Raw genomic sequence first — 16,864 nt, forward strand, 5'->3', positions numbered from 1 at the left:
AAGTAAAACCCAAACAAGAATACACAATTAATTACTGGGGAACAGTGGATAGTATTGCAAACTTCATTTTGTTTGAAACTGGAGTCACATTAATTTAATTGATTGTAGTGAATTTTTCGTCTTATTTAAATTTATAAAGCTCCCAAGATATCGTCAATTTTGTAATTTTAAAATTATTTTCGGATGTATGGATGCTCGAATTACATATCGTATGTGCAAAAGTCCTAATGTTTATTCATTCATGTTTTTATATTTATCCGTTGAATATATATTTGCATGTGAATTAGCTTTTTCAAAGTTTTATGGTTATGCAAACTGCGCGTTTAAGAATAATTATAGCACCAACAAGAGCACGATTCTCATGAACTGCCTCATGAGTTTCAAGTCCCTTTTGTGTCTTGAAACGTTGCGCGATAAAATATACGAAATTCAAAAAATCTGTTATTTTCGCATATTTTTCTTAAAGTTGAAAGTGTCTTTAGCAAGCTTTAAATAATATATGTTATGGCTTAATTGTAAAGAGGGTGTGTACATCAATGCAAAATAATAATTGTCGTTTTAAAATTAAAATATTAACTTGGTTGCTAGGCAGCTATCTATCTATCGGTCTAGCTGGATTGCTTTCTGGCTATCTATGTGTGAACGAGTCCGCTTAAAATGAGTCGTGTTCGGATTAAGCCGCGAAATTATTCAGGGGCAATAACTCTCTACAGATTATTCTGTTAGAAATAGAACCTCAGAAGAGAAAGTAGGAGACAAGAGTCGCGAAGGAAGAAAGAAAGACCGAAAGGAACGAGAGAAAAAGATCGAACAGCATACAATTTTATCATCGAAATTACTATTTTTGATCTGCTACTTGTTTGTTTCTGTGTTTGTTGTTAATATTGATGGTGGTGATACAAGAGGAGTTGATCTGGTCTTAAAGGTAACTGAAATGTGATTTTGCTTTGATATGAGCATGGATATATCAACCGCTGTCTGTATGTCTCTCTCTCTCTCTGGCTCTCTCTCTCTCTCTCGCTCTCTCTCTCTCTCTGACAATTCTATGACTAATGGAAAGTCCTTATATGTCTGTGGTTTGGTGTGTAATTTATAAGTTGCATGAAAATCGCATGTAGCTACAGACTTGCTCCCTTTTAAAGTGCTGCTTGTGATATAACTATATGTAACACGGATTAAGGTGGTGGACAGCCTTGAACATTTTCAACATGAGCACCCCCACCCACTCAACAACATTTCACTGCGGTACGGGGCCCCCGTCAAGTCTTGGATAAATATCGTAATAGTTACACGAGTCTTGGTATTTGTGTATTTGATTACGACCAGTAATTTCGACCCTACATGTATTTCAATTAATAATAAGCATAAGATATGAGTTGGATGAAAGTTGCACAGCTTTCCAGTTAATGTAAATGAATAAATAAATAACAAACGATTCCATGTTAAATGTTATAAATATTCTTTGATGGTAAGAGATCCTATTAGGAATATTGAGCTGTTTGCAATACGAGACATCCTTTGAGTCCGATATTATCTGTGTTTATCTCGTGGTAGAAACCTAGTGATTAGCCCAAATTACGGACAAGATAGGCAGATAGGCATATACATGTATACGCATTTGTTTGGTCAGATAACCAATACAAAGGATCCAATTCTCGTTTCTAGCGTAGCTGTTAAAGCGTCCCTTAGTTTATACTTCCTGGTTTCAGACAGACAAGGTGATAGGTAAGTATTTGTTTCATTTTTCAAACCCTTTTCAGCTGGAATTGAACAAACATAAATTTAGTCATAAACACGTCTGGCTGTGTGTACATGTCTTGCACAGATATGATATTGAAAAAAAAAGGGGTAACACAGTTCTGATTCCGCTAATCAATCAATATTCAACGGAATTTATGTCAGCTTTACGTTAACACGCTAGATCCTCTATAGATGTCATGTTATAGTTAATCAATATTTTGGACGCCGACAGTTTCTGCATGAAGGATTTAGGGTGTTAAATTACTATATACATACATTTAAACAAACGAGAGCCTAAGATGTGTTACGTTTAGGCTTTTAATAAACGCAACAAGAAAAGAGTGAAGACTGCAAGCTTTGTAAAATTTAATAAATAATTTATTTCCCTAGAAAAGCGAAGTCAAAATGAGGAAAAGAACTTACGGTTTTAAGAATCAAATTCAAGAATAATCCAAGAATTAAAAATTAGAAGTCCTAGTAATAAAATGGAAGGAGATGACGTATACTGTAGTCAGTAAAGCACTGAAGTGTCAACAGTTCTTTGTTGAACCACAGAAAAGAATATACCGGTGTTTGAATTCCGAATAAAATTTCAGTAAATGTCTTTGTCCAAGAATTCTGTATGATCACTTAAATATTCCCAAGGAAAAGAATTAATCTGTTAGAATGCAAATAATTTGAAGAAAAATTAAAGTATTAAATTCCAGCTGGTCACAACAGAAGAAACACCTTGACATCCAAGTGTTTAAAAGCCCGACTGACTAAATTTTGTATAGAAGAAGCTTATACAATAATTTAAGACGCAAAACAGATTCCCGTTTGAGGGTCACGTGATCACTTTCTACAACAATATAGAAGCTATTTACATGCTTAACGCCACGTACAGCATCAATTTCACTAATAAATCTCGCACAAAGAATGAATTTTAAAAAAAAGAAGTTGTTTACTCCAGCTCTTCCTGATTCTAAATCAAAGTTAGGAACTAGGTCAACTTTTAGGTACAAAGTTCTGTTATTAGGTGTTTATGAAAAAACAGTCAGGTCAAACTAACTATTCTGAACATGTCAAATTCCAGTAAATAAAATTACGTTACAATAGCTTCTAATGGAAAAAATTAAAACTAACAAGCAAACAATTTTATTAAATCAAATATACATCACATTTGTTAGAGCATCCGTATCGGATGCAGGAGGTCACGGGTTTGAACCCTGGCCATACCAACGACTTAAAAGGGTACAAGCAGCTGCCTCGCTTGGCGCTCAGCATTATGAGGTTAGTATTAGAACTGGTCGGCCTGATGTTAAGATAATGTGACTGGGTGGGACATCATGCTACATGTCTGCAGCATGATCCCCCCGTGCTAGACATTGCTATAAACTACCATAGCAGGCAAGGTAGCGATATAGGGGGCGCTCACCAGTTAATATGTACTTTTGAAAGAGTGACGTATGTAAGGTGAAGTAGTTCGCATTTCAAACATGCACAATTGAGAGAATGTTGGCATACCTCTATGCTACATTAATGTAATGCGGATGATATTTCTTTTGGACATTTTACATGATTTAAGCACACTGCTAACTAAAATGACTGCTCCCTTGTGTTACAAAATCAGCCCGAATTAGTCTAAAGTACACTATACATAGCAGCTATTAAAATAGGGAAAATGAATTTTGCCAGGCTAGACAATACCATCTTCTGAAAGTGCAACGAATCAATTACCAAATATATAAAATGTAAAACAAGTTATCGGCTCTTTTTTATACAATTTACCTCTGAAGTTCAGGAAGTGAAAATGACCAAGTAGAGCTAGCACTTTTTTGAAAGGTGCACATCTGAAGTAAGACCAAGCTGTATACTCTATAGCCCATAGTACACCCATCAATCATACACCAAAATAAAGGGAATTAAAGGTTCTTTGAATTATACCTAAGATATACAAGGTATTTTGTAAATAGCCAGTATAAATACAAAACTGTAGAGCGCCACCATAACTAAAATTGTTAAAGCTACTGTAAAAATCTAAATCACACACACACACACACACACACGATACGTATCTTACAGAAATAGGACAGGGGTGAAATGGATGGGAAATATTGTCATATATTATGAATTTTTTCAGCATGAAAAATGGTACAGAAAGTCAGAACTACCACCATGAAAACATGCTGAAAAATAGTTTGATTGTATGGCAGATGTTCCTATGTTCTTTGGAATTCAAAAGGAACTGGTGAAGACAGTTTCCATGATTTAACTTTGTATGAACTGACATTACTTGACATTATGTGAAGAAGGGCGAGGTCAGAATACAAATATATGACATGTAAAAAAGGACACGGATCTAAATCAGAACACGAATATGTAAGCAACACCCCATCCCCTCTCTCTCTCTCTTTCTCATAATAGAGAAGAAAGTGCACATTATACGAAATTATACTAATGGATCATATCAATGTAAACGTTTAGTCAAAAACGCTTTCTCCTTCTACTTATGTCTGTTATTGTATATCATTTATCTATCTATCTATCTATTTTTCTGTCTATCTATCTATCTATCTATCTATCTATCTATCTATCTATCTGTCTGTCTATCTATCCATCCATCCATCCATCCATCTATCTATCTATCTATCTCCCTCTCTCTCTCTCTCTCTATCCATCCATCCATCCATCCATCCATCCATCCATCTATCTATCTATCTATCTATCTATCTATCTATCTATCTATCTATCTATCTGTCTGTCTGTCTGTCTTTCTATCTATCTATCTGATCGATTGATACATAGATGGAGGTGTGTGTAAATAGTATAGATTGGTGTATATAGACATACGTATTGCATGCATGTAGGTAGGTACGTAGGTCATTGGATAAATGATTGCGCAAACAAAAAAGTAGTTTGGTAGACTGTTCCTCAAGTCTTACAGATTAAAATAAAATACTTGTATAGATTTCTAGTTGTTTTGACACACAGGAAATAGTCACAGACCATGCTAAATTTAGTCAAATGCTTTATGTCAAAGCAACACTTATAAGATATTATAGCAACATCATCATCAGGCAATAGCAGTAAAGTGCCTTGCCCAGGGAAACACCATGGTAGCTGACTCAAGTTATCCCTATGTTAGGATTCGATCCCACACCCTTTTGTTTTAGAGTCCAGTACAATAACCACTGAGCCATCTTAACCTCCCTCCATGTAAAAAATAATTACTTAAAGAAGCACTATTGCATAATATGAAAAAAATATAGAAACTTTAGGGAATGGTAGTCCTTTTGTAAACAAAGATTTCTGACCCATAAAGTACTGTCAGACATTTCGGTATACGTAAATAATTGAAGTAAAACTTTCAGAGTTTAAACAGCGTTGGCTGACTTTTTCGAGTATATAAATAGCAAACAGGGATATTCGAACAACTGCTTAAGGTATACATATTCGAAAAACCTTTGATTATTGGTACAAATATTCGAACAACTGTGGCTTAAGGTATACATAATCTAACAACTGCGACTGTTAGAAGATGATTCCATGTAAACATCGTGCCAAACACCCACATCCCAGTAGAAACTAATTATGTACAGATCGGAATAGTTTCATACAGAGAAAGAGAAAGAATAAATTGGGAAACTACAACAGATACAATGGAGCAACATGCTTCCAGCGTATGGAAAATTACTTCAAGTAAGCTGATATGAGAGAATGTAGGGCGTCTAAAACAATTAATGACAAACATTCGATTCTAACATGATTTTAAATCGATGTCTGCAGCAAATTTAAATCACATTGATAGTTTTACATACATTAATAATGCATTTGATATAATGGATACAGCCAACGTTACTTATCATGCATTTAGTTATATTTTTATTATTTTCCTTTCTTCATAAATGTGTTTTCGACAAGTCCTTCTATGTGCAAAGCGCCCTTCCCACACCCACGCAAGGCATTATAACCTATCGATATATTTATTTGTTCCAATATTTTATCTGCCTTATGACTACTTTTTAAGACAGTCATTCAGCCTAGGTCATTTACTGTAATGCGTTCTTGGTAAGGGAAAAAATGTTCTAGAAATAGACCAGAACTACAAGTACTAATTGTGGCCTGATTCCAAACAGCCTGTTTGTGGTTGCGCTAACTAGTTTCTTATTTTGATGAGGGTTAAAAAATTAAAGAAAAGGAATTTCCCCTGGTTACCTCAATAGTTATAGTGGATATTTTAAAAAAGACCTTATATATCTTAGGTATCGTTCAAAGACCTTTAATTCCTTTTTTATTTTAGTGTATGATTGATGGGTATGATATGGGTTATAGAGTATACAGCTTGGCCTTACTTCAGATATGCATCTCTTAATAGATTCTAGCTCCATTTAGTTATTTTCTCTTCTTGGACTTAAGAGGTAAATTGTAAAAATGGAAAGACCTGATAACTTTTGCTTTATATTTTATATATTTGGTAACTCATTCATTGCACTTTCATATGCTGGTATTGTCTTGTGTGGCAAAATTCATTTTCCCTCTTTTAATAACTGCTAAATTTTGTGTACTTTAGGATGATTCGGGATGATATTTGCGAGCTGAGCCATTTTAGGTAGCTGTGTAATTAGATCATGTACAATTTCCACAAGTACAATATTCAAAGACATTTCGGTCAAAATACATGAAAGTAACATAGAGGTATACCAACATTCTCTCCACTGTACATGTTGTAATGTAAACAACTTGACGATACACCCACCACTCTCTCATAAGTTCATAATATCTGTAGAACACACGCACACACATGTATTGCTGTGACATAATTCATTAAACCAAGGCAGATCAATCAATGATTCAGTAAGGATCCACACATGAATTCCACATTAAAATGATTCCTTTTTATTCCCTTATTATATTAACTTTTAGTCTCTATTATTTATAAAACAGAGAAAGTAAGAAGAAAAACAGTTTGTTTAAATGATGCATCGCTGTTATGCTCCTATAACAGTAAATCCTTTGTATGTGCTATTTGTTTCTTATATGGCATAATTCTACAAATAATTGATTTAGCAACCTTGGGAGAGTGGAGTCCCTTGTCTTATTCAAACAGCTGTTTTCAATACAAGTAGGGCAGAGTTGTTTCTTTTGTAGAGTAGGCAAATGAGTCAACAAGAACAAATGGCAGACGCAGAGAAAGTCAAGTCATCAGCAGATGTCAAACACTTTGGTGACCATTCCGATACAATGTCACATCCCATCCAAGAGGAAACAAGTGATGATAAAATGGTTAGTTCATCTTTTGTCATTATGAACCAGATTTGTGGGTAGAGGAATGGGAGTGGTTATCATATGTGTTTGTTGAGGGACACATGTCACATTTAGTATATGGGAATTTAAGACCATTTATGATAATAAATAGAGTTCAATCAAATATTTCAGATTTTGAGCAACTGTTTCCAGTGTACATGAAGAATTCCACATTAAGAAAACCGTTTGCATATTAAGGAACTGTAGGGGAAGTTGTTATGAACACAGATAATGAGAAGAACACATTCAAACCTATCTTAAGCAAGCAATTCTGATAATTGACTAATATGGTTTTCTGTGTTTATGTATGAAAGAGTTATGCTTAAGGATGTGTGTACGAATATTTTAATTCCCCACGTGAGCATGATAAATGATTTCGGACAAGTTACTTGAACTGACCAATAAGTTTATTGTTCCGTTTTTTAGACATAAGGAGACAAGTAATATGACTGTCTTTAGCTATGATACCATGTCAAGCCATCATCTCTGCCTTGCTATTGGAAATCTTAATAAAAACGAGTGCAAACATAAATATTTTATTGAAGTGAATAAGAACCGCAAAAAGGAATTTTCTAAACAATTCCGTCCTGCAACTTGCAACTATGTACATGTCTTCTGAATCTTATGTTCTGGTAGTTTGGGTATTTACTTATGAACTGGCATACTACCAATGTCTCTTGTATATATTGAACGCTTATATCCTTGTATCCTTTGTGGACCTATACATAGGACAGTCGAACAAACGATAATGTCCAGATCATGGAACACAACACGATCCAGACCTTCAATGACACGTTTTGAGTTTAGTCCAATGTTTATTTCTAATGCAGTAAAAATTGCAAATTGTATGCATTTTTTACTCCAAAATAAATATTTGCAGGAAATTCCTTTTTGAATGCTTGGTCTCAGAAGGTGTAAATTCAGAAAGATGCATACATATATGTTTGTGTGTGTGCCTGTGTATGTGTTCGTTTGCAATGTCACATCACTTAGTGTCTGTTGCAATTTGTTTTCGCTTAATACATTCTTTGAAGCATTTCATCGATGAAAACCAGATTTTGTAGCATTTCATCGATGAAAACCAGATTTTGTAGCATTTCATCGATGAAAACCAGATTTTGTAAGAGTCTTTATATTAAGGTGAACTGGGTCAAGTTCAAGTTTCAACTTTTCCTCAGTAGCTCATTTGAGATAGCCTCTAAAACAATGGCCTTTTTGAAGCATATTCGGTTACAGCTGTTCCAGGATTGTTGATAAAGCTAATATGTTTATAACACAGATCACTTCTTTCTTGCAACATGTGGTTGTTCCTATATTAATTGGTCCTCAAACACCTCAAAGAAGACTGATGACCAGCTTGAAAATATGTCTATGGTAATTAATTTCACTAGAGTAATACAGCTCAGTACAGGTGCTTTCTAAATGGACATGAGCAACATGCCACTATCATAATCTTCTTGAAAAACTCTTTATTACTAATGCTTTTGATCGAATGGAGGCGTTAACATCGCATAATCAATGAACACTTCTTTCAATATGTAATTGCTCAGGAATCCGAATAGTGCAGATAAATCCACCGAAATATCTACACATTTGTGACAGTGTTTGTAAACTGACCCACCTGATACTGGGATCATGTCAGTGGAATTTACTTGGTATTTTGTCCTTGATTGAGTTTATGAACACAATGCTTTATTCATATACAAATGACTTTTGACTACAATTTGCACTGACCTGCATTACCGTAAACACGTTTTTAATAAGTACACTGACAATGACTTTGAAATTAAAAGTACTGACTGGTGTTTTAACATATTGGATTGTGCACAAAAAAAGACCGAACTTATGGTTATATCATGACGGTGTCTTAGACCGGATGGTCTCATATACATGAAGACAGATTCAAGGGCACAACCCTTAATAAAGAACTATTTATTGGATTAAGTGGCATCTTGTGAACCTGTTAACTGAAACATATTCTAAAATATCTGTCTTACTAAATTTGGGTTTAAAGTAATACAAGGGACAGAAGAAGCACGGTTTTCTTGAAATTCTTTTCTGCCATTGGAACATCAGTCTCCAAAAAGAAACCATTGAATGGTTTTGTTCCTTGGGTCTTTTGAAAACGAGAACTTGTACGTTGTTCAAAGTACATTCTATTGTTTTCTCTAACTAGTTGATTCCATTATAGTTAGATTAGAGTTATTTTCTCTGCAGAGTGAAGATATGAGTCCAAAAGCACAGATGGCGGCCGAAGAGAAATTCAAGACACCAACAGACATACAGGACTTTGCCAAACAGCCCAGCACCATCTCACAAGTCATCCAGGACTCCAGTGGAGATAAAGAAGTTCATTGGCCTTTTCCTTTTTATAACCAGGAGATAGGGTGGAGGAAAGAGTTGGGATGGGGTGGTAGTGATCATAATTGGTTTGTGGTGGCACAATGAAGCCAACGAATGAGAAGGAGAGAGATATAATTGATTCTTACAGAGTATTTGATTTGATATGAATCACATGATGAAAGTTTTGATTGAATGGTATTATTTAAGTCAGATATTTGTCAGATAACATAAGTTCACAGAAGACATATTTTTACTCTGTAATACGTTTCTCTTGTATGCCAAGTTTTGATCATATAAAATAGTAAATTGAAAAGGTACCTCTTTAGCTGAATACTTGATCAAACATGTTGTCTTGTGTTGAGTGTATCTGTCCATCTGGACATAGCGCATAGTTCTGAAGTTTGTTTAAATTCTATGATGGTCATCTTGAAGGCCTTGTTATTTTTCATTTGCTACAGATGGTCATAAAGATATGGGATGTGATTAAAAAGATCTTGATATAATTTGTATTGATAATCATTGATAAATGCACAATCACATTTCCATCTCAGTGACTGGCAGCAATCTCGAAAATCATTTATCGCTAGTTTCCAAATAAATGGTTGCATCAGCATGGAATTTTCAATAAAGTACTTCTGTCTATATGCCTAGTAGGTCATAAAAGAAAGCCATTAATAACATGATATATGATATTGGTTGCCACTGTGGCCATGGTTGAAACAAATCTAATTACAGCAATTATTCCTAAATGGGTGGTCGTTTCGACATGTTAATTTTTTTTATTTATAAAGACACCTCCTTTCCTGGGGTAGTTGCCAGTCCCAATAATAATTGATGCTGAATCAAACTCCAAGATGACTGCCTTTATTGCCATCTTGAAAAAGCTTCTACTGTCTATTTCAGTGAAGCGCTGTTGCAAGATGCATCTGGTTCCATAGGAAATTTGTTCATCTGATCTTGGAGTTTAAACCATAATGACCATCTTGGAAACTTTTCACTATGTCTCTTGAGCAAACTATGCCATTTTCCTGGTGTTTAATTTACGTTTTATTTTGGCCTGAGTTTGTATCTAGCTGCATACCAATAAAGTAGTGGATAGTCAGACACTCTGGTATTGCCTCGATGCCAAAAGTCTCAAATTTATAGCTGCATGGGATTGTGATCATGATAATATAAATAAGTGGAAGATATTTTTGTTAAATGCAGTTTATGGATATATCCGAAGAATAGCCTTAATGAAGCCTGTTTAATCACTTGGTTTTCAATTAAAAGTTATAATGGAACACATTTTCAGAAAACTACATGGACAGAAAAACAAACAATCAGTCTTCTCGTGAATTATTGTCATTTTTGATCAGCCAGTAGAGCTCCAACCATACATATTGTACATTTTGTTCCTTGAGTAGTTTGAAACTGATACAGAGCACGTCTGAGCGAAGTGGATTGTTTTATTTTCGTCAAACATTGGTTACCCTTGCAGTAGGACAAGAGTTGTTTCCTTTACAGATTAAGGATTCAAGTCAGCAAGGTCAAATGACAGCTGCAGAGAAACTGAAGACTCCGGCAGAAATCATGGACTTTGGCGAGCAGCCAAACACATGTTCTGATCCTATCGAGAAGGATTCAGGTGAAACTAAAGAGGTTTGTTCCTCTTTTAGTTTTTATGACCAGGTGATGTGAATTTTGAAATGGCAGGGGTGGAGGTCTATCACAAATATTTTCTGAAGTCATCATGATACATTGAATGGCTGTGTAGTTAATATCATTTCTAGAGATCCAGAGAGAGAAATATTAAGCAATAATTTCAGATTTTGAGGAACTGCTACCACTTTACATTGGAAGTTCCATATTATGAAAAACATTTTGTAGATTAAAATTCTAGTGAGAAAGAGTTTACGTGAACACAGATGACGAGAAATGTCCTGACAAGCATGTCTTAGGCAGTAACTGTAAGACGAGAAAAGTTGGTCTGCTTAATAAAGGTTTATTTGTCACAGAAGTCCGCTCAAGGATATCAACTTTTTCAAAATCAAAACATTGCAGATGTAATGTTTACCCACATTTGTAGGATACATGGTTTCGGAAAAGTCATTTGCCCTTCCATAATTTTCACTTTGTTTTACTAGCATTCCAATGAAGAAGTTGATTTCAGCACTCTGGCATTGTTTTAAAGCAACCAATCTAAGCTCAGATTTTGAAGTGGAATGCTTCTTGAGCATGATAATATAAATATGTCAAAAAGTTTTTATTGAATGAAGGGAATTGATATATCTGCAGAATGCATTGAACATTACCATTTCGGTCAGCTGACATGGTCTGAAACAATTGCTTTACATGATATGATGTTCAAACACAAAGGCCATGAACAAAGTACTGTATATAAAAATATATTTTGAACCTGTTATCTCAAACACTTACAAACATATTTTACTTGTTTGTTTTCTCAGAAAGTTCAGAGATGGTTAAAATACTAAAATGCTAAAAAGACAGAAGAGACACGCTAATCATTGATTCTTTTTCGGCACGAAGGGGAGTGGTCACTGCGAGGGATTCTTGGAAAATCTTTGTCCTTGAGATATTTATAAATGAAATATTAGCAGCATACAGAGAGTGACATATTGTCTTTTTTAAACAGTTCTTTCAGTTAGGTGGGATGTTATTCCTTTTCAGATTGAAGATCTCAGTCAGGAAGCACAAATGTCAGATGCATATAAACTCAAGGTTTCAGGAAACACCCATTACTTAGGCTGGCTGCCTAGCACAGTCTCACAGCCAATCCAAGAGGTTAGCTCATCTATTTCCTTTTATGAGCCATGATGATATGGTGGAGGGGTGGTGGTGGTAGAACAGAGTGGTTTTCAATGCTCCTGAGTTTATAATAATAAAAACACAGACGAAAGGGACTTTTTATAGTGCCTTGAGCACTTTCTCAGCCAGTAAAGCTTCGGTCTTTCCTAAAGGTTCTTTTTCAGTTTTGCTCCTCAGGTTGTTTAGAATTGATACATTGTAACTTGTTGAAGTGAACTCGTTTGTTTTCTTTAACAAGTTGATCTCCTTATAGTTAAGAGAGAGTTGTTTCCTTTGCAGACTGAGGATATGCGTCAGACAATACAGATGACGGCCGCAGATGAATTCAAGGCACTAACTGACACACAGGACTTTGTTGAGCAGACCAGCACAGCCTCACAGGTCATTCAAGAAGACTCAGGTGCAGCTCAAGAGGTTAATTCCTCCTTTAATTGTTATAACCATAAGGGTAAAGGAATTTGATATGACATGGTGGTAGCTGTCGTAATTGGTTTGTTGAGTGGGTCTGAAATCAAGACCATTAAGAGAGAGAGAGAGAGAGAGTGAGACCAATTATTGCAGCTATGGATGCATTATATTAAAACTATATTGAACATTCCACACAAAAAAAAAAACATCAGGGCTTTATGAAGAATTATTACGGTGTGCCAGTAGCACTCAAGTTGTCATTAAATATATCATTCTAGATTTGATTGAATGCTGTTATTTGAGCCGAATTTTCCTCTGATGCAGTTAGTATAAATTACACATTGCACATAATTTTGGACTCAAAAACATATTTTCGCAATAATGCCTTCTTGTATGCCAAACATTGAACATAGAAGTTAATAAATTAGAACAATATTTCCGTAACCAAATACTTTATCAAACATGATTTGTTGTTTTCTGTTCCTACTTATCTGCCACACAACAGCATGTAGCATCTGCAAAGATATTTGTTTATGTTCTATGGTGTCCTACTTGAAGTTCCTGCTTTATCTACATGCTACAGATGGTTATATATACAAGGGATTTCATTAAAATTATCTTGCCATGATATGCATTAATCCTTATTGAAAATTGCTTCTTTCAGCCTTCCAACTTGGTGATCATGGCGGCTATCTTGAAAATCCTTTTATCTCTAGTCTTCAAATAAATGGTCTTATCAACATGGGGATTTCACTAAAATACTTCTGGCTACATTTATATTTGGTCATAATAGAAGCCAATCGATGATAATACAGTTGATAATGGGTGCCTTTATGGCCATGGTGTAAACAAGATTTAGTTGCAGCAATTGCTCCAACTTGTTTATTATGTTTAGATTCTCTTTTAATAGACATTTCTTTTTCCGAAAGTTGCCCATTCCTGTGTTAACTGATGCTAATCTGACCTCCAAGATGACTGATTTTATGGCCATCTTGGAAAATCTGTTGTCATATTTGAATGAAGCGCTGTATTAATATACATCTGGTTCCATATAAAAATTATGCTCATCTGATCCTCAAGTGACATCGTGACCATTCGGAAAGCTTATCATTACATCTCTTGAACAGATTGTTGGCATAAGCTTGGTGTTCAACATATCTCCACCTTTGTGATTGAGTTAGCAAACTAGATGTAATTGATACCGAGGTCAAGTCAAGGGTCGTCGCTTGCAGTTTTGTGCACAATTTAGCTTATGGAGGCGATGGCATTTAATTTACAACATATTTTATACATAGTTCATATCTAGCTGCATTCCAGTAAGGATGTTAATAGTCGGTACTCAGGCATTGATTTTAGGTCATTGGTGATAGCTTTATAGCGACATGGGATTGTGAGCATGATAATATAACTAGGTCGAACAGATTTTTATTAAATGGAGTTCATGGATGTATCTGAACAATACTTTAAATGATGCCAGTTTAATGACTTGGCTTTTGACTCAGAATTATACATGTAACAAAAGTGAAAGCATCAGGAAATCTATTGGTAGGAAAACAGGATTCAGACTTACCATGAATTCCTTGAATTTCTGTTCTGCTATTTGACTACAAACGTTTACGAGGGATTCTTCTACATTTCGTTCCTCGCGTCTTTTGAAGGTTATAAATAGGCAACCTGTTCAAAGTGGATATCTTCTTTGAACACGTGTTACCCTTGCAGTCAAGCAAGATGTTTCTTTTGTCTATCAAGAATTTAAGTCAGCAAGTGCCAATGGCAGTCACAGAGAACTTTAAGGCTTCAACAGACATACAGAACTTTGACAAGCAGCCCAGCAGTTTCCCAGCTTATTTTGGAGGATTCAGGTGTAATTAACGAGGTTTGTTCCTCCTTTAGTTTTCATGACCAGGTGGTTTGAGACATGGAGGGTAGGTGGGATGGGCATGACATATTTGTTTAATGGAGTCATCTTAATACATTAAGATACTGCGTATTTAATATCGTCTTTGAGTAATGTGGAGAGTCATTATCCAGTAATGTCAGATTTTGAGAAAGTATTACCAGTTTCATTTTCAAACTCAAAAACTATGTACTGTACTCCAATATATATTGTGAACGTGTTATCTCAAGCAAGTACGAACATATTCTTGCTACTTTTAGTTCTCAATAAAATTGGAGATGGTTATAATAGTCCAGAGTTTCTGATACTAGAGACACACTAATCGTGGATTGCTGGAGATGTTTTTGGCATGATGAGCATTAGTCTCTGCTAGGGTATCTTGCAAAATCTTCTTCCTCGAGCTATTTTGAAATGAAAATTTGGCAGCTTACAGACAGTAAAAGTTTGTCTTTGTAGATAGTTCTTCTCCTTCTAGTTAGGAAACAGTTTTTCCCTTGCAGATTGTGGATATCAGTCAAGGCGCATATATGTCAGACGCAGATAAATTTGAGGCATCAGCATGCTTTGACGAACAGTCTACTGCAATCTCACATCCAATCCAGGAGGAATCAGGCGAAAATAAAGAGGTTAGTTCATCTGTCTCCAATTTTGAGATGAGAGAAGTTGGTGAATGTGGTATTAGTGGTTGGGGCAGATTTGGTTTTATGACGCCTGAAATGATAATAGAAACTAACAGAAGAAATCAAAGGACACGGATGCCTGGATCATTTGTTTTTGGTCAGAAAGGCATCTGTTTCTACCAGAAATCCTTGTACAGTTTCACTTCTTAAGTCTTTTGAATATTGAAAACTTTATATCTTATTAAAATTTTATTATTTTGTCTTTTTGAAAGAGTTCTTCACATTACAGTTACGCGAGAGTTGCTTCCTTTGTAGATTGAGCATCTGAGTCAGCAAGCACAGATGGCAGCTGCAGAGAAATTCAAGGCTCCAGTAGACATCCAGGACTTTGGTGAACAGCCCAGCACAGTCTTACAACCCATCCAAGAGGATTCTGGGGGACATACAGAGGTTAGTTCTTCCTTGAGGTCTTGTCGTCAAGAGATAGGATAGATTAGTAGTTGCTGGGAATGACGGGGCTAATATACATAGAGATAAACCAACTATTTTAGAATTTGAGGGACTCAATATTGGTTTTTATTGAACAGATTCACGTCATTCAAACATGTTGTAAATAAAATGTTTGTATGAAAATACTGATAATGAAAAACGTACATTAAAAACTTGTCTTTAAATAGTTACTTCGGACATTTTCAAATGACGACCTTATGTGGCTGATAGCTGCTTATAATAGGTTTAGTTATAATGGAATTTGAATGAAGATGTCTCCTTTTCTAATTTTTTCACCTCCTGGAGTAGGTCAAAGGATGTCAGGAACGTGATTAGACCTATTTGCTTCTAGTCCCATTGATGCTGACAAACTTCAGTAGTACTAAAACTTTATCCAGGTCTGAGTGGACGAGAGGAAACCATCTCTTCCTCGCTATCGGAAGTGTGAGACCACTCAAGGACACCATCCCTGCTTTTTAATGGAAGTGTGAGACCTTTCAAGGATACCATCTCTATCTTGTTATTGGAAGTGTGAGACCACTCAAGGACACCCTCTCTATCGTATTTTTGGAAGTGTGAGACCACTCAAGGACACCCTCTCTATCGTATTTTTGGAAGTGTGAGACCACTCAAGGACACCATCTCTACCTTGTTATTGGAAGTGTGAAACCACACAAGGACACCATCTCTACCTTGCTGTTGGAAGTCTGTGATCAATAAATATGCTACCAATTTGCATTATACAAGTTGTAACCATGCATATGTCCTACTCTTTTGATGTTGTTTTAGTTTGGCCACTTGCTTATGGCAAGGTATATTACTGATGTTAGCATGCCTGGCTCTTTTATCTATCTGCAAATCACTAGTGAGACTACAATATTATTGCTAGGACAGGGGATCACAAATTTTGTCAAAAGCATTGGATCTGTTATAAAACATAGCACACTCATGCCATAGGTATACTGCTATGCTATTATTTCAGTCTAATGTTTGATTGATTCAGTTAACCTCTGTTGCAGTTACCATAAATCACACAGAGGTCCCATTTTATTTTTCATGAAGTATTGTTTGCAGAATATCATCTTGAATGCTCACATTTGATCACATTCGATTCAGAATGATTATATGTTCCACTAAACACCTTAGAAAATGTGGTTTGCGGTGATATGTGTCCGTCAGCCACTCAGAATCATGTATTGTCCGTCACTAATTTTGTTTCCTCTCAACAACGTTTGAAGGACATAGTGAATTTAAACCAAATTTGATACAAAAA

At 35.4% G+C, this 16,864-nt stretch overlaps 1 protein-coding gene across 1 annotated transcript in view; it reads left to right on the top strand.

The window, feature by feature from the left end:
* The first annotated feature begins 730 nt into the window (after nucleotides 1-730).
* Nucleotides 731-16,864, top strand: part of LOC149774822 (uncharacterized) — a 37,950-nt gene continuing 21,816 nt past the window's right edge. Inside the window, exons 1-8 of the mRNA XM_089944711.1 lie at nucleotides 731-925; nucleotides 6,871-7,005; nucleotides 9,244-9,375; nucleotides 10,876-11,010; nucleotides 12,040-12,153; nucleotides 12,457-12,591; nucleotides 14,983-15,108; nucleotides 15,418-15,552. Of these exons, the coding sequence (XP_089800837.1) occupies nucleotides 6,880-7,005; nucleotides 9,244-9,375; nucleotides 10,876-11,010; nucleotides 12,040-12,153; nucleotides 12,457-12,591; nucleotides 14,983-15,108; nucleotides 15,418-15,552 (903 nt within the window). The 5' untranslated portion in view covers nucleotides 731-925; nucleotides 6,871-6,879. The remainder of the gene's footprint in view (nucleotides 926-6,870; nucleotides 7,006-9,243; nucleotides 9,376-10,875; nucleotides 11,011-12,039; nucleotides 12,154-12,456; nucleotides 12,592-14,982; nucleotides 15,109-15,417; nucleotides 15,553-16,864) is intronic.

This window comes from Sinohyriopsis cumingii, unplaced genomic scaffold (assembly GCF_028554795.1).
Source record: "Sinohyriopsis cumingii isolate HCF-2022 unplaced genomic scaffold, ASM2855479v2 utg000131l, whole genome shotgun sequence".
Classification (NCBI taxonomy): Eukaryota; Metazoa; Mollusca; class Bivalvia; order Unionida; family Unionidae; genus Sinohyriopsis; species Sinohyriopsis cumingii.